General features: G+C 44.4%; 1 protein-coding gene across 2 annotated transcripts in view; it reads left to right on the top strand.

The window, feature by feature from the left end:
- The first annotated feature begins 1,502 nt into the window (after positions 1-1,502).
- ATP9B (ATPase phospholipid transporting 9B (putative)) overlaps positions 1,503-18,948 on the top strand; it is a 244,444-nt gene continuing 226,998 nt past the window's right edge. For both annotated transcript variants that reach the window (XM_003788391.3, XM_003788390.3), the window contains exon 1: positions 1,503-1,661. In XM_003788391.3, the coding sequence (XP_003788439.1) occupies positions 1,540-1,661 (122 nt within the window). In that variant the 5' untranslated portion in view covers positions 1,503-1,539. The remainder of the gene's footprint in view (positions 1,662-18,948) is intronic.

Here is an 18,948-nt window from a genome sequence, read left to right as displayed (position 1 = left end):
AACAGAGTCAGATGTTGAGTGGGAGGAGGAGATGGTATGAACAGAGTCAGTTGTGAGGAGTGGTGGGTGAGGAGATGGTGTGAACAGAGTCAGATGTTGAGGAGTGGTGGGGAAGGAGATGGTATGAACAGAGTCAATGGTTGAGGAGTGAGGGGGAGAAGATGGTGTCAACAGTCAATTGTTGAGGAGTGGTAGGTGAGGAGATGGTGTGAACTGAGTCAGTTGTTGAATGGTGGATGAGGAAACAGTGTGAACAGTCAGTCGTTGAATGGTGGGGAGGAAATAGCAAGAATGGCCACTTCAGGCAGTGCATCTGAGGTAGAGGAAGAATGAAGAAGTTCGTTCAATAATTAGGAGGTCACTGGTGTCCTTTTAAAGCAGTGTCCATGGAATGGTATACATTCACTTCACACAGCAAGAGCTAAGAAGCACATTGGTATTCAGAAAATGGTAGAAACGAATTACGACTATCCATTAATTTAAAAAAATGGACACTTTTTAATGAGAAAGTAACATACAGACCTTAGTCAAGATAACCCTATAATCTAGAACCTTCTGTCCAACACTGTGCTTCAAACGAGTAGTCATATGGGTATTTAAGTTTTGAAAATGGAGTAACACCCAGGAACGCTGACAAAGGAGCAAAGTTAACAGACCAGAAACACAGAGAAGTCCAGGAGCTGCGTGGCAGGTGGGTCCACTCAAGAGGCTCGATGAGGCTGGCCCGCCTAGGTTTGCATGCTGAACAAATGCACCACCTGCGACCTACTGTGGTTTCCTGGTAGCCTGGGGCTTCTCAGGAGGCCGTGGACCCGGGCCTCCAACCAGGACCGAACGCTGGGGAGGCACAGCAGTAACAAGGACCAGAGAGAGACCGAAAAACAGGTCGCCAGAGCAGAGTCCACCCCGGTGAGAGCAGACAGGGGACAAGAAATGTGGGACCTGAGGAGCGCGGCCAGGCCGCCTTCAGCGCCCACGCGAGGCCAGAGTGGCACCAAAAGTCCACGCAAAGGGAGTCTCCTCGGGTGGGGCGCAGGGCCACCCGGGGGTCTCCTAGGGTCGGACGTATTCCCCTGGGTCTCCCGCAGACCTGCAGGCACCACCCGCAGATGCCCCTTCACCCCACCGGGCCCACCTGCCCCACGCCCCACCAGCGCACTCCGACAGGGCACCTCTTGCCCCCTGCCCCGGACGCTCAAGGTCGTCACGGGTTCCGGCGCAGCCGAGTGAGGCCTTAGGAAACCACGCCTCCTGCGCTCACGCCACGCCCTGTGACGTCATCACCCGGCCTTTCGGCGGGGCGGGGTTCGGGGGGCCTCATCAAGGGCCGGCGCTTGGAGGGGTGGGGCCTTGGGACGCCACGCCGCCCCCCGCGCCACGCCCTCGGCGCTCAGTGACGTCATCATGCGTCGACGCGTGGCGGGGGCGGGTAGGGTGCGCGGGCGACGCCTCCGCCGGGTGGCCCTGAGGGGAGGGCGGGGCAGGCGGGGCAGGCGGGGCAGGCGGCCGAGTGAGGGGACCCGGTTCGGCAACTGGAGCATGGCCGACCAGATACCTCTGTACCCGGTGCGCAGCGCCGCGGCGGCCGCCGCAGCCAACCGCAAACGCGCGGCCTACTACAGTGTCGCGGGGCCCGGGCCGGGGGCCGCCCGGCACAGCAGGTAACGGGGCAGCGGGCGCCGGGTCTCCGCCCCTTCCTCACTCTCCTTGAGTGGTGCAGGCGGGCGGTGCCTGGCGGGCAGCGTCCCCGGAGCGAGGGGCTGGGCTGGCCCGCTGGTTCGGGGTCGCGGTGGATGTACCGCTCCCCGGGGTGCGGCGTCGCCCCTCTCCCGGGAGGAATCGGGTGCTAAACTTCCTGCGCGGCCTGGCGCACGGTGAAAACCGCGAACAACTTTTAATTAGTATTGGAAATACACCTCGAAGGACTCATTTCCACCGAGGCGAAGTGCAGATGTCTGGAAGGCGTGCTCAGTACACTTCCAGACATGGACACACACAGTGCCTTTTGCTAACGAGACGTTTTGCTTTTAGGAGTGGGGAATGCAGATTTAGAAAGGTTAAATTGATTAGTGGGGCCACGGTTTGTTTGTAGAAATAAAAAGTACAGTTTGGTTTAAAATGGAAGTCTTATACCCTAGGTTGGATTTGGCTCATATTTATTTCTCACCCAAGCAAAAGAATGTTTTATAAAAGGGACTTTAAAACGGAGTATTCTTGGAGTTCGTGAAATTTTATTTTATTCCAGAGGACTTGTACAGGCAGTTAACTTTTAATACATGGAGAACAAAGTAGATTTCACTCAGTATTCAGTCGCTTAAGAATTTGAGTTTTTAAATAATTCTTGGTTCCAGCTATTTGAGGAACTGTAGCTTATAGCTGTGATGTTACAGAGCTGGTTTGCATCCTGGTTCATTTACTAGTAGCTGTTGGATTTTAGGAGACTTTCTTAACCTCTAAGCCACAATGTCCTCATCTGTGAAGTGAGGTTTGTGTTTTTCTCAGGGCTTTGTTGAGGAGAACCTCTGTCAGGTACCCTCTTTCAGTGTGTGGCCAGAAGTGGATTCTCCAGAACTGTTTCTCATTTCCTCCTTGCTGTTACCTAAAGAGTAATTGCATTAGTAATTCCCAGGTTAATTTTAGTTGATTATATGGAAGTATACCAACTATTTCAAAGTAGGTTTGCATTACAATTTGAGCCTCTCAGTTTTTGCTTCATGTATTTTACCCTCTATTGTTACTTATCTTTATATCTTTTGGGTGGATTTTTCTTTTATTATTAATGTAATGTTCTTTGTCTCTGGTAATTTTCTTTGCCCTGAACTCTTCTTTAGTAGATTAATTCACCCACTTATGCTTTCTGTGGGTTGTTTCCATAGTGTTAGCTTTTAAACTACCTATGTTGAATTTGAAGTGAGTTCCTTGCTGGGCCATGTTTTTTATCCACTCTGCCAATCTCTGACTTTTGATTAGTATAGTGATCATTTACATTTGAGAGAATTATTGATACAGTTGAACTTAAGGGTGCCATTTTATTATTTGCCTTCTGTTTGTTCTCATTCTATTGCTATGGTTTTCTTGCTATCTTTCGGGTTAGTTGGACACTTTTTTGGTATCTCTGTAGTGGTTTTTATTATTATTATTTTTTAGAGACAGAGTCTCACTTTATTGCCCTCTGTAGAGTGCTGTGGTGTCACACAATTCACAGCAACCTCCAACTCCTGAGCTTAGGCGATTCTCTTGCCTTAGCCTCCCAACTAGCTGGGACTACAGGTGCCCGCCACAACGCCTGGCTATTTTTTTGTTGCAGTTTGGCCAGAGCTGGGTTTGAACACATCACCCTCGGTATATAGGGCCAGCGCCCTACCAGCTGAGCCACAGGCGCTGCCCTGTTTTTTATTTTTATTTTATTATTATTATTATTTTTTTTTTTTTGCAGTTTTTGGCCGGGGCTGGGTTTGAACCTGCTACCTCCAGCATATGGGGCTGGCACCCTGCTCCTGCCACCCTGTTTTATTATTTTTTTGAGACAGAGTCTCGCTATGTTGCTCAGTAGAGTGCTGTAGTGTCGCAGCTCACAGCAACCTCAAACTCTTGGGCTTAAGTTATTCTCTTGCCTCAGCCTGCCAAGTAGCTGGGACTATAGGTGCCTGCCACATTGCCTGCCTATTTTGTTGTTGTTGTTATTGTTGTTTAGCAGGCCCAGGCTGGGTTCGAACCTGCCAGCCCTGATGTGGCTGACGCCCTAACCACTGAGCTACAGGTGCCAAGCCTGTATATTGTTTTTGAGTTTAAGTCTTTGTATAGTTTTTATAGTGTGAGCTCTGGAGATTACAATAAGACTGGGTATATTACCATGGTGTATTGGTGTCAGTTGCGCTACTGCCAGTAAAATGTGGAAACCCCACTTTCATTTAGGTTCCCACTTTAAATATGTGCCGAGGATCAGATGGTGTTATGATTTCTGTCTCAGTCATCGAATATGATTTTTAAAGCTGATGATGGAGATAGTCTAGTGCTTGTGCCTGTATCTTTTCTCTTCTTCCTCCTTGATGATGCAGAATTCTGCCTTTATTGTTTTCTTTCTGTTTAAAAAACTTCCTATAACTAGTCTTTAAATTTTTTTTCATCTGAGAATGTCTTTATCTCCCCTTCCTCCCTCAGGATAGTTTTTTTGGGTGTAGAATTCCTTAACAGGCCTTTTCTTAGCATTTGGAAAATCTTGTATTCTTCCTTCTTTCCTCCAAGCTTTCTGGTTAGGAACCACTGTCATCGGCCCTGTAGATAATGTGTTATTTCTCTCTGGCTACTTTCAGTTTTGTCTTTAGTTCTCAGAAGTTTAATTATAATGTGTCTTATCATGGATTTTGGGGGGTTTATCTTGTTTGGTGTTCATGAAGCTTCTTGAATCTTCTTGTTGGTTTTTGTCTTTGACCAGATTTATGGAGTTTTGGTCACTATTTGTTCAACCACTCCTTTCTTCGCACTCTTTCTCGTCATCATTTGGACTCCAGTGACAGGAAAAGTAGGTCTTATCCTGGTGTTACATAATTCCCTTGGGTTCGTCTTTTCTCTTCAGTCTTTCCTATGTGTTGTTTAGACTGTGGGGAAACTGCAGTCTTCGGGACACAAGTGACCTTTTAGATTCTTGAATGTGGTGGCTTTTTGACTGAATCCAAATTTTACAGAACAAATGCTTTTAATACAGGATTTATTAGATTTATTCCTGCCCTATATTTGTGGGCTCTTGTTCCAGTGACAGTTTAATTTTCTAAGTCTTTGTGCTATGATCTTTGGTCTGCTTGGTTTATTTATATGGTGCCAGTGGAACTTTAAGTGGCCTCTACTGGTGCTGGGGAGGTGATAAGGGGGTGCTCCCTCCCCATATGTGCCGTGGTGGGGAGGGGCATCTCGGGACCGGGAAGGCTTGTCTGCTGACTCCTCATCAGTCTGTCTTGTTGGCAATGCTGGGCTCTCCTCATGCTGTTAGTGGTCCTTCTGTCCCTGGTGGGAAGGTAGGATGAGCCTTCCTGGCTCCTTTCTTGTGCTCCGTTGAGGATTAGGAGTTTTGGGCCTTTGTGGCTTTTTGCTGGGTGGGAGCACATGAGCTCCTGTGGTCTGTGTGTCTCCCAGTCCCGGGTCCCACCAGTCTCCCCCCTCCCCCCATTGTCTTACCAGCTTTCAGACTCTCCATTGGTGGGTGATGCCTCATCAACCGGTCTACATCCAAACACCTGGGGAGAAGCTGGGGGGGGGGATGATTCGTGCCCTTTGGACCAGAAGTTGTGCTTCTACATTATTTTTTCAAGTTAGGCTTTATTTTATTGCAATAACATATACTTTTCTTTTTTTATTTGAGAGGTAGTCTTACTCTGTTGCCTTGGGTAGAGTGCCATGGCATCAGCCTAGCTCACAGCAATCTCAAAGTCTTGGGCTCAAGTAATGCTCTTGCCTCAGCCTCCCGAGTAGCTGGGATTACAGGTGCTTGCCACAGTTTTTCTATTTTTAGTAGAGAGGAAGTCTTGTGCTTGTTTAGGCTGGTCTTCAACTCCTGAAGTCAAGTGATCTACCTGCCTCAGCCTCCCAGAGTGCTGGGATTACAGATGTGAGCCACTGCGCCCTGCTTCTGTTACTGATTTCTAACATGGTTCCATTGTGGTCAGAGAACACACTATAGTTTTAATTTTGAAACAGTTTTGTTTTATGGCCAGATATACTGTGTATGTTGGTAAATTGCCCCTGGCTCTTGAAAAGTGTGTTTACTTGGTGGTTGTTGGGTAGAGTCTTCTGAAATGTTGATTAGAACTTGTTAGTTGTCACAGGCGTCCTCAAACTATGGTCCGAAGGTCAGACGTGGCCCTCGGAGGACAATTATACGGCCCGCCGGGTGTTTTTGCTGCCTCTATCTATCCTGCTTAGCAGCTGACTGGTCCCGGGGGCCGTAGTCTGGCCCTCCAACAGTCTGAGGGACAGTGAACTGGCCTCCTGTTTAAAAAGTTTGAGGATCCCTGGTTGAGGATTTTGTTGAATCTTAACTGTACCCCTGCCTGTCTACCGTGTGATGTTTGGTCAGCTGCTAAGAGTGGGTTGTTGAAGTCTCCCCATCTGTATTTAAGGGTTTGTTTATGTCTCTTTAAGAGTTTTATCGGGTTTTGCTCCAGGTATCTTGTAGTTCTGTGGTTTGGTGCAGACACATTGAGATTGCTGTGTTCTAGATGGATTGGCACTTTGATCGTCAATCATGAAGGCCCCTCGTCTGATTCTGGTAACTTTTCATTCTACTTGATCTGACATTAATATGGCCACTCTTCATCTCCTTTGGTTAGTGTTTGCATGCTATATAATTTCCATCCTTTTAATCTCAACCCACTTGTATATGAATCGAAGTTCTCATAGTTGGTATATGGTTGGTTCATTTTTTTATCCGCTGCCAGTCTTTTGACTGTTGTATTTACAACATTATGTCAGTGTAATGTTTGATATGTTAGGACTTATGTCTGCTATTTTATTGTTTGTTTTCTGTTTTCTTTTTCCTGTCTTATTGGTTACTTGAACACTTTTTTTGAAACTCCATTTTTATTTATCTGTAGTGTTTTTCAGTGTATCTCTTTGATATAGTGATAACTTTAGGAAATACATTATATGTACTCATCACAGTATACTGTTGTCCCTATTTTAACAATTTGAGTAAAATGTAAGATCTTTACCTCTTTATGTTCCTTTATCCTCCATTGGTAATACGATTGTTTTGTAAAATCGTATGTAAATATTACGTATGTTAAAGTATTAAATACTTTCCTTGCAATTAGAACCACTTATCAGAGTGTTAGAGTTTTTTATTTTGTATTTCAAACATAATTTAGGGAAATAGAGAAAGCAAGCCTGTTATATTGACCATAATTTAACCTTTCTGTTGTTTCCTTATTTTTTGGTTTTCTAGTATTTCTTGTTTCTGTCCAGATTCAAGAACTCCCTAGCCATTCCCTGACTAATCTAAAAAGTGCATCTGCTGGAGACAAATTCTCTTAGTTCTCCATCATCTGAGATTGTTTCTGTTTCTCTTTAATTCCTGAAAGATAGTTTTACCGTATACAGAATTTGGGTTTGACTTTTTTTAAACCCTTGAAAATGTTATATGACTTCTTTCTGGCCTCCATAGTTTCTGATGAGAAATCTGAGGTCACTTGAGTTGTTTATTCTTCTTGAGATAGGTGTGATTTGCCCTCCCTCCTTTGCTCCTTTTTTCTGTGTAGTTTGCAGTAGTTGACGGCTTTATGTCCTAACAGATCTCTCAGGGTTGTCCTATCTGGGTTTGTGCACCTTGCTGGCTTTTGCATCTCCCACCTGTCCTGTGTGAGACGCTCCCGGCATCACTGTTCGAGTACACTGCTCTCTTCCATTCCACCTGTGACCTGGGTGGCACCTTATAGTCCCAAAGGATCCTGGGTTTCTGCTCATTTGTTCTAAGACCATCTTCTGTTCAGACTGGGCAGTTTCTACTGTTCTGTCTGAAACTTTACTGATTTTTTCCTGTCTTTTTTATTTTGCTGTTTAGCCTATCCACTAATTTTTTTAGTTTCAAAATTTTCTAGTTGATTCTTCTTCATAATAGCTCATTGTTACTGAGACTTTGTAACTACCCATTGAGATGTTTTTATGGTGGCTATTTTAAAATCCTTGTCAGGTAATTTCAGTATCTGTGTTATTTTGATGTTGACATCTGTTGACTTTCTTTTTTATTCAAGTTGAGATTTTTCTGGTTTCTGGTATAATGAATGATTTTTCAAATGTGTCCTGGACATTTTGGGTATTATGTTACGAGGCTGTGGAGCTTATTTAAATTTTCTGTCTCATCAGGCTTTTTCTGCTGCCACTTTGGTGGTGGGAGTAGAATGTGGGGGTGCCGGAGAGGTAAAGAGCCAGGTCTCCACATAGCCCTCATGATACCTGGGGAAGGTGAGGGGAGAGTGTGGTGTTGCTGCTGGGCCTAGCTGGGAGTTAGGCTCTGTCTTGAACTCTGCTGACCCACCTTGGCTGGGAAAGGGGTGGTGGGATGCCTGGGTACTGCACTCCTGTGGCCGCCTCTGGCATTGCAGATGGGTTGTCACCTCTAAAGGTGGTTGGTGCCCACCTGTGGAGAGGCCTTCTCCCCTCTGTGGAGAGGCCTCCTCTGGCATTGCAGACGGTTGTCACCTCTAAAGGTGGTTAGAGTGCCCACCTGTGGAGAGGCCTCCTCTGGCATGGGTGGGTAGGGTTGCCTTATCTCTGCTGTTTAGGGGTGTTGAGTACTATTTACTACCTAGGCAAAACAGAGTCACGTGTGCTAGGTGCTACTGACTCAAACTGAACTTAAAATTAGGCCAATTTTCCACAAAACAGGAGTTTGATAGCAACCAATCATTAGGGGCCCAGTCACTCTGAGCCAGTGTGGTAAGAAAGTCCCCTCTGCTTTAAAGCTATGAAAGTAACCTTGAACCAACCAATCCACATTTTGTTTCTTTTTTTTTTAATTTTTATTTATTTATTTTTTTATTAAATCATAGCTGTGTACATTAATACAGTCATGGAGTACAGTGTGCTGGTTTTATATACAATTTGAAATATTTTCACCAAACTGGTTAACATAGCTTTTGTGGCATTTTCTTAGTTTTTGTGTTAAGACATTTATGTTCTACATTTAGAAAGATTCACATGTACCCTTGTAAGATAGACCATAGGTGTGGTCCCACCAATTACCCTCCCTCCACCCATCCTCCCCCCTCCCCTCCCTCTCTCCTTTCCCCATATTCTTGGGCTATAGCTTTCATATGAAAGCTATAAATTAGTTTCATAGTAGGGCTGAGTACATTGGATACTTTTTCTTCCATTCTTGAAATACTTTGCTAAGAACAATATGTTCCAGCTCCATCTATGTAAACACGAAAGAGGTAAAGTCTTCATCTTTCTTTAAGGCTGCAAAATATTCCATGGTATACATATACCGCAATTTATTGATCCATTTGTGGATGGATGGGCACTTGGACTTCTTTCATGATTTAGCAATTATGAATCGGGCTGCAATAAACATTCTGGAATAAATATCTTTTTTGTAATGTGATTTTTGGTCTTCTGGATATATACCTAGTAGCGGAATTGTAGGATCAAATGGCAGGTCTCCGGCCTTTTCTGCCTGCAAAGCCCACCTCTGCCGCTCAGTTACTGGGCTGCCTTTCCCACGTAGAGTGCTGCCTGATTCACCAATGACTCATAAAGGCCAATTAGGTCTTTAAACTAAACTTCTGAAATTTCATCTTTAACAGAAGTGAAGGTTGGGTCCCCTTGCTCATGCACCCTATGATAACTGCCACCCCCAACTGCCTCTTGCTATTCTTCCCTGACACCCTCTGGGCAGTGGAAGGCATCTCCTTAGGACTGGGCAGTGTGGAGTGGGGCTGTGCTCTGTCCATCATGTCTGGGTGGGGTAGTGTAGTTAGTGTCAGTTTTCTGTCCTGCTAGGCTGCCCCTTTCCTGGGTCTTTGGCGAGAGAGACGAGGCTTCTCTTAGGGCGAGTTTTGATCTGGGTCTGTTGCTTTTTCTGGTGGCTGCCTCTGCAGCACGAGACACGGAATGTACGAGGCAAAAAGAAACAAAACTGGGGGCTCACTGTTGTGTCCCCCAGTGCAAGGCCCTTACCTGCTCTGCCCTCTTCTCTCTACCTTTTCATGCGTGATGGTGGGTTCTTAGCTGTGTGCAGGGGGAGGGGGAGGCAGGGGCACGTCTAGAACCAGAAGTGAGGGGCAGTTTATATTTTTTCTTTTAATTTACTCTTTTTTTTTTGAGACGGAGCCTCAAGCTATCCCCCTGGGTAGAGTGCCATGGTATCACGCTCACAGCAACCTCCAACTCCTGGGCTCAAGCGAGTCTCCTGCCTCAGCCTCTGAAGTAGCTGGGACTACAGGTGCCCGCCATAACGCCCGGCCATTTTTTGGTTGCAGCCATCATTGTTGTTTGGCGGGCCCGGGCTGGGGATTCGAACCCACCACCTTAGGTGTATGTGGCTGGCGCCTTAGCCGCTTGAGCCACAGGTGCCGAGCCTTAATTTACTCTTGTATTTTAAAATCATTCTTATTCTTTTTTTTATAGCTTTTTTGATGTAGTTCATGTGCCATACTGGTTGCCCATGTAGATGTACAGTTCAGTGTTTTTAGTATGTTCATGGATGTGTGCAGCCATCCTCACGTTTGATGTTGGGACACTGTCATCAGTTCTAAAAGAAGCCTCAGGTCCTCTGGCTGCCACCCCACCCCATTGTCTCCATTCCCCATTCCTCCATATAGGAATGTGTAGAGTTCTTTTTTTTTTTAACTGTGGCAAAATATAGCTAACATAGAATTTCCCATTTTAACTATTTTTAAACATACTTTTGACTTAGTATAGAACAAATCACTAATTTCATACTTTGAACTGTTTATTTCAAAATTATGATTTTTTATAATACTTCCATTTTGGGAAATGTGCGCTATATATTAGAATACATCTGAGGAAAAAAAATGTGTGTTTTATATTTACCAAAATCATAGTTTTATAACGTGAGGCCTAGATCTCCCCAGATTGGTGATTGGAAGCTGACACCTTTGATGGGACCTTCAGTTTGCATCATGAGCTCTGACAGCTGCCTTCCTGGACCATTAAAAATGCCATTTTGTTCTTGTGTCTAAGGAATTATAGTCATGTATTTTAAAGGTTCTTAGGTTTTCCTTGAAGTAGAATTATTTTTATTTCATTATAGTTGTACCAGTTTAGGACACAGCATATTTAAAAGATAATGTTGGTAAACTGTTAGAACTTTCATGAAAATTTTTCATCATTGGGCCTCTTATTTTATGAAAATTTTCAAGGGAAGAATTAGATGTGATATTAAACATGCAAACATTCAGTATCACTTTGCTTTTGTTATCAACAGGTGTGAGGATGTTCCTGTTTTCATGTCATTAAGTGAATGAAGTCTGAACCATACACTTCATCATTCACTAGGAATGCAAATTGTGTGTTCAGATTATTTTCTGCGAAGTCACATGAGGCACTGATTTCTCTTTTAAAAATTGTGAATATCTGGGTAAAAGTAAAGCGTCTGTCAAGTTGGTATTTTTCATTTTTGTTTTCTAAATGATAACTATTGTTCAGACTGTCTTTGCAGCTGAATGAAGAGTGGGTAAATTGAACATTACTGTTTTGTTCATCCATGCCTCTTACTACTTTTCCTTTGCCAGCATCGTGGCTTTTGGCTCTGACTAGAGGCATTTGTGACGCTATATTAGTTAAACTTCTAGTGTTTAAAAAGAGACTCATTCTGAGAACAAGTGGCTGTTGTCTGATTATCTATAAAATATTAGTGTTTTTTGATAAAGACAGTGCAAAGTTTTTTAATGCAGGGTTTCTTATTCTGATAGTCTGTACATAATTTTCTATGTCTCTTAACGTTTTACAGTTACGATATTCTAATAAATATTTTACTGGTGGTAAAAATGAAACTTTGTTGTGGTGGTTCATAGTTGAAAAGCTTGGTTTTCTAAGATACAGAATGATTTATAAGACAGAATTTTTCTTATTGCCCAGGCCTAGGATTCCTTGGAATCAAAGATATTTTCTTAGGGGTGTATGAGATTTCCTTCAAAAGGGATTTGTAGTTTATTCAAGTATAAGAATTTCTTTACCCCTGCTGGAATAGAAGTGTTTCACTTAATTTTTCTACAGCCCACAGGATTAGCATGAAGGTAGAGTTAGGCACTTGGCTATGCGTTCTAGGCTAACCGGCTATATGGCTTCAAATTTCTGGATTTGCATTTACATAATACTGGATATTGTGCCATTAACTCCAATTCAGTGGTTTGTCTCAATTTATGTATGTAAGGAAACTGAATTACTTACAGAACATTTTAGAAATCACTAGTTCCAAGCGCACAGCTCCCATGGGGAAATAACTTCTCAGCTCAGTAGATTGACTGTGTCATATTCTTTTTGCTTGTTTTAAAGCACTGTTTCTTTAATCTTATTTATTTATCTGCTATTAAACTGTTTTGCCATTTACCTTAGTCTGTTCTGAGATGCTGTTAAGAGTGCTGGAAACTGGGTGAGTTACAAAGAACAGAATCGTATCTCTCACAGTGCTGGAGGTTGGGAGTTCAGGTGCTGGAGTCTGGTGAGGCCTTCTTGCTGTGTTTCTCCAGCATGGGGAAGCAGGGCAGGGGAGAGAATCTGCTCTCACAAGCTGGTTTATAATGACATTAACCCCTCGTGATAGCAGAGCCCTCATGACTGACGGGCAGTCAGGTTCCACTTCAACACTGTAGGGTCAGTCACACAAGTTTGGGTGAAGCAAAGTTGTGGAAACTGTGGCAGTGTTTATCTGCTGTGCTGCTCTGAGAGAGAGTCCCAGATTCTCCTTAGTTCATAGAATCTGCTTCTTACTGGTGACTCATCAGTGACACAGTTAAATTCCGTAGCTGTGTTTGGAGGAATAAATGTGTGCAGTTCTTTATAGTACTTAGTTTTGTTGCTTTGTTTTTCTGCTTAATATGCAGGCAAGGAGGAGATTTCATTTTTCTTATTGGGAATTTGAGCATTAGGCATGTTTTAAATGTATTTCTCATTTCAGTATCAGTTGGTTTCTAGAAATGTGTCTCATCAAAGCGGAGACACTGAGGCTTTTAGACACTTCTGGATAAGATGTAAGGTTTAAGCGAGCTGGTAGGTAAATTATATGCCTTCGAGTCTCTGAGTGTCCTGTTGAAAGCTCCTGGCTCTGCAGCCTCTGGCAGTAGCCCTCGCTGCACTGGTCCTTAGCAGGCAGTACTCCTGGGTTTGGCATTATACGTTCTGTCGTCTTTGTCGTCTTTGTTCATGTTGTTTTTACTCATTTTAAAAATATGTTTCCAGAATTATACCTAATTGCTGGAAATGGTTGATTTTTCTTGAGTGACAAACCAATTAAGTGTGTGTGACCCCAGGCAACAAAGACACTGAAGATTCTGTGCGTATCCTGTCTCTGAAAAAATCCATTATTCCTCATCTTATTGTTTTTAAATACTGAGGTAAAATTTTCAATACAATAGGAAAATTGCTTTGGAAACGGAATAAATTGCTTGCCTGTTCCGAGGCCCCATCTTCGAAGTCAGGTACTAGATGTGGTACTGCTGATACTCACTTTATTCCAGAGCTCACTGTGCTGTTTTTGTAGCCTTGAACTTGGTAGGTTGTGACTTTCACTGAAACATGACATAGTTGCAAAAGAACTTACTGAAAAGACAAAAATACCCTTTTGTGGGTTATATTAGGAAGTGTTTGAATTTAATCACATTTTTATTCATTTTCTAGTTGACTGTTTTAAAAGACGTGATCTTATACAGAGGTAAGAAAAAAGGATTTTTAATGGAAAAGATATTTGAGTTAGGCCTGTTACTTCACAGATGATGTAATTCTTCACCTAAATCATGTAAACTATAATTGCATATTGGAGATCTGGGTGGTCCAGAGTGGTAGAGAATTGTATGGAGACACTAAAGTGAGCATCATTTTGATTGGTGGGTTGATGTTCAAAAGAAGGCTGAAAATAAATGAATATAAGAATTTTTTTTCTATTTGGTAAATAAGACATTTCGTGTTTGAATGTGTAAATTTTAGAAGTTCTTTTTGAAAATAAATGTTATTCTCAGGTTTACAAAATTTACAGTGGCTCCCATTACACTTAGATTAAAGTTAAACACCTTCCTGGTACTTGACCCCCAGTGTGTCCCCTGTACCTGCCCCTCCCAGCAGTGTTGGTGTCCTCCCTCTGGCTAGCAGTGTTCTTCTGGCTCGCTCTCCCGGTTCTTCCAAGGTACCTGTGCCAGCCAGCCTGTCTTCCTCACCTTCTGAGATGGCTGCTTTTCTTTCAGGAGTTGCTTCTTGGACGGGTTCCCCGATGAACTAAGGAAGGTCTCTCCTCGCTTCTAGGCCATCATCCTGCTCTTTCTTCCTGCACTTCTTCCTTGGAGGACACCTGTTTATGTGAGGCCACCTTTGCCCACCTACATGCTGCTTCATGCACAGGGCTCGGCTCAGTGCAGAGTGGGCGTCACCTCTCTGCTGGGCGAGTGCTGGTGTTCCCGGGGATTTGCGTAGTTTTGTGAGCATAGTTGTATTACTTTGTGAATTTTCTTAGGTTGTTTGTCTTTCAGAATGTTTGCCTTTTTGTTGCTCTGTAAGAACTGTTTGTAGAGAACTATGAATCTTCTCTCTGTAGCATGTTGTGGCATCTCCCTTGGGGTCTCACCTTCTCCGAGGTTGTCCTTGGTAATGGCAGACCCCACCATGCTGCTAGCACCTGTCCCTAGCGGTGCCCAAGTGGGGCTTAGCAGCCACTGTCTCCATCTTACCCATCCCCCATGACCTCTTGGTTGGAGATGCCCTCAGGAATTCTTTTCTTTCTGCTCTTTGGCCTTAGAGACAGACTTAGTCCTCACGTGGGATTCTCCTGTTTGCTTATGTTTTCCGGGTTAGCCTGTCTCCCTACAGGGCAGTAACCATCGTAGCAGGTAGGAGGGGGAGGGAGAGACTCACGGACACACAGTCTGGATGTCACTAGGTGCGTAATGGTGTGGTCATTGACAGAGGCTGCATCTTGAATCAGCTTGGTTGCTGAAATCAATATCGTTAACCATGTTTATACATGTTCTTGATTTTTTCCCCTTTGTTTTTAAAATATTGTGTTAAAATATATGGTATATAACATAAAATTTACGATTTTAACTTCTTTTAGGTATACAATTCAGTATCATTAAATTCATTCACACTGTTGTACAGCCATCACCACCGTCATTTCCAGAACTTTCCGGCTTCCCAACCTGAAACTCTGTGCCCGTTAAACTCTTAACTTCCCCATTATCTATCCTTGGCCCTTGGTAACTACTTTTTCTTGCTTTCTGTCTCTGAAGCTGACTGGAGTGAGACTGTTCACACCTTACATGAGCAGAGCCGTGTAGTTGAAGTGACCTCTGCTAGGTGATTACCCAAGGGACTGCAACAAGCCAGTCTGCCCGCTGCTGTGTCGTAGGAGTGAGGCCTCCTGCACTGATGCAGACGTGCACTTCACTTTCTTGTGCAGCTTTTATTAGAGATCATAATAATCTAAACAGTAAAGTCAAACACACGGTATCTTTTCTAATGTTTTCAAGGGTCGTGTTGTATGTGCCTGTTGGAATTTCTTTACTTTTTTTTTTTTTTTGAAGGAGCCTCAAGCTATCCCCCTGGGTAGAGTGCCGTGGCATCACAGCTCACAGCAACCTCCAACTCCTGGGCTCAAGCGAGTCTCCCGCCTCAGCCTCCCAAGTAGCTGGGACTACAGGCGCCCGCCACAACGCCCGGCCATTTTTTGGTTGCAGCTGTCATTGTTGTTTGGTGGGCCCGGGCTGGGGATTCGAACCCTCCACCTTAGGTGTATGTGGCTGGTGCCTTAGCCGCTTGAGCCGCAGGTGCCGAGCCGGAATTTCTTTACTTTTAAGGTTGAAGCACATTCTGTTCTATGTCTTATCACATTTTGCTTATCGATTCATCCTTCTGGACATATGAGTTTTTATTCTTTTTTGAAGTAAAAATTTCCTATGTTAATTGTCTTAAATTGGGAATTAAATGGATATACAGGTAGTCCCTGAGTTACAAGCAAGATAGGTTCTGTAATGGAGTAAAAAGTATGCAGTGTACTCAATACTACTATGAAATCAGCATATAATCACCTACACATTCATATGAATGGTAAAACATAACTATAGTCTAGAAAATAGAAGGGAAGAGGTAGGGGGGATATGGGGAGACCTCACCTAATGGGCATGATATAATGGTACACTTCAAAACTATTAAGAAATGCATATAATTGTGATGGATGTGTTACTTAGTTCAATGTAAGCATTTCACATTGTATTTCAGAGCAGTACACTGAACCCCATAAATACATCAATGTGCAAAGTTATGATTTAATAAAAAATAACAAAAAAAATAGGTTCTGTAGATTTGTCATTGAGTTGAATTTGTATGTAAGTTAGAACAGGTTCATTTACCTGTTACCTGTAATAGCCCCATTTTAAGGATGAGTCTTGTGTCAGCTAGATGTTTGTGATTCAGGGACTTCTGTGATAGCCTCTGCTCATAAGTGTGAGATGTGTCTAATCTGTGTAATCAGGCATTTGTAAGTCATGGGTTACCTGTCTTTGAAGTCTTAACCTGATGCCTGATGTGGCCCCTGCCACTTGTCCTCGTGCTTGCCCAGAAAGGACATCTCTGCCTGGCATCTGGCCCATGCGGTGCTGTGAGGCTGAGGGAGGCTGTGTTCGGCCTGTTGCTCATTTCCTGGTGTGGCCTTGCTCTCTGCTGTGTCTTTTGGCTCCATTTCTCTTTTTTCCCCTTTCCCAAAGGTGAATTTCTGTTTTTCTGTGGGGGCAGGAGAGGGGCTGTTTGGGAGAAGTGGAGTGAGAAGCAGTTTAAGGATCTAATTTTTTCTTTTGCGGTTTTTAATTTTTGGAGACAAGATCTCATTTGTGTCCAGGTTGGACTGCAGTGGTGTTATCATAACTCACTGCAGTCCTCAACTCTTGGGCTCAAGTGACCTCCTACCTTACCCTCATGAGTAGCCATCACAGCTGGCTAATGTTGTAAATTTTCTGTGGAGATGGGGTTGCACTATGTTGCCCAGGCTGGTCTTAAATTCCTATGAATTCCTAGCCTCAAGTGATCCTCCTATCTCAGCCTCCCAAGTAACTGGGACTACAGGGTGCCAACCTTAACACCTGGCTAATTTTTCTGTTTAGTAGAGACAGGGTCTTGCTTTGCTCAGGCTATTCTTGAACTCCTGAGCTCAGGTGAACCACCCATGTTGGCCTCCCCGAATGCTGGGATACATATGTGAGCCCAATTTTCTGGCTCAATTCTTATTTTAATATCCATTGAAACCAACTTTTAGAGGTACCGTGAGCTCTTGGAGGACTCTGGGGCATATCAGCTCTGGTTTCGGGGTCCTCACTGCTGGCTTCCAGCTCTGTTTCCTTGGATCTGTTTAGTTACCTATCCATTTGCTTTCCTACTTCCTACAGCTGTTACCGTCTATCATCTGTTTTCCCTTTTTTAGGTTTCAGCTTTAAAATCCAGGCTTTTTTTTTTTTTTTTAGTCCTGAAAGTAGGTCATGTGTTTATTTAATCTCTGTCTCCTTCTTTCCTCTTAGAGCATGACTTCCCAGTTCTTTCTCTGCACAGTGGCACAGGTTTGTACAGGACTGGACAGCTCCCACATCTTGAGGGCCTTTGCCTCCTTTTCCTCAATTCCAGTTACAGAATTTTTGTGTAGCTCAACTTGGTTGGTTTGGGTGCCTGTCCCCAAACAGGAGCAGGGTTTGAGCTCCCTATGCAAGAACACAGCTCTCCTTCTGAGGTAATGTGGGGAAGGAGGGACATAGCTGTTCCTACTAAACAAGGAGGAGCTGGGTGGACAAAGTAACAGGTGTGCTATGAGTCTCTTAAATGCCCTTCCAGGGCAGCAGGCTCTAGCTGTTGCCTGTTGTCCGAGTGCTAACCTGTTTGTTTCAGCCACCCACTTCATAGCTCAGAGACACCACAGACTGAGCAAGGAAAAACCCAAACCAAGTCTTCCTGCTTGCCTGGTCTGAAGCCGCTGCTCTTCACTGCCACCTGTCCTCACTGCACACCAGGAGTCTTCAGGCCTGTCCGTCCCTCTGTGCTGTTCCATCCATCTGGCTCTCTGGGAGCTGTGAGCGCATCCCCCCCAGGCCTCCCTGGGCCTCTCTCCTCGGCTTCTCCGTTGTCTTTCACTGCCAGGTCCGCATGGGCCCCACTGTTGCACGGGCTTTCCCCTTGCCTGGAGGCAGCTGTCCACTTGGCCTCATTAACCCCCCTTCTCTTCAGGTGTGCCTAACTTGTCCCTTCTTGCTTGTTGCCATGATTACTCCGTCTTGTTGTACTAGGTGACTCTGTCTCGTCAGCTGTCGCCACTGTCATTTTTAATCACTGATCAATAACTCTGAGCCCCTGTGAGGTAGAGGCTGTGTCTCTTATTACTGACCATCAGTGTTCAGCACGCACTTGGTGCTCAGCGAATGCTTGGCAGATGGATGTCTCATGAGCATTTGCTCACGTTCCTGGGATGACTGTTAGAGGTGATCGTCCTCCTGGCCCTCGGTGTAACACTCTCTTTGTGTCCAGTGCTTTCAGAGGGTTCATGGCTTCTATTTCCAGGCATTCTAATCATCTCCTCCTGAGACAGTTGTTCTCAACCTTCCTAATGCCCTTTAATATAGTTCCTGTGGGTCACAACCCACAGGTTGAGAACTGCTGTCCTATGAGGAGAAGAGATCTTTTGGTAGTGTTTGCTGAGGATCTACTCACTGTCTCCTGAGGCTCATTCTTCTGTTTCATAACTCGAGGGCAATTTGTGCTTGTGTGTCCAAGGATGGTCACTTAATGAGGGGCATCCATCTGAGAACTGTGTGGTTAGGTGGTAATATTGTGCAAATGTCGGAGTGTACTTACGTGAACCTGAGGAGCACCGCCTTCTGAACACTGAGGCACAGCCTGTGCAGCCAGCTGGGGCACTGTGCACTGCAAGCAGCCACAGTGCAGTGGCCTGTCTGACCCGAACAGAGCTGACACCCGATGTCCTGGTGCCACCAGGTCACGAGGCTGTAGACATTTTCAACTCGGTTATAATCTTACGGGCCCATTGTATGTGGTCTGTGCATGTCTGTACTGAGTGGTTATTGGTCCTTTCAGCCCTATTGCTTGACCTCAGTGCCTCTTCTCCACACCTTTCTCTCTCTGGCCCAGCTGGCTGAGGACCTGGGGAACTGCAGGATGCCCTCAGCACTCTGTGTGTCTCCTGTCTCTCATATGTTTTGCTGGGATGCAAATCTTTTGTTTAGTACTATATGCTAT

Source organism: Otolemur garnettii, unplaced genomic scaffold, assembly GCF_000181295.1.
Source record: "Otolemur garnettii isolate 467f Iridium unplaced genomic scaffold, OtoGar3 scaffold00027, whole genome shotgun sequence".
NCBI classification, from domain to species: Eukaryota; Metazoa; Chordata; class Mammalia; order Primates; family Galagidae; genus Otolemur; species Otolemur garnettii.
Note: the sequence above shows the minus strand (reverse complement) of the source record. Positions and strands in the feature narration are given on the sequence as shown.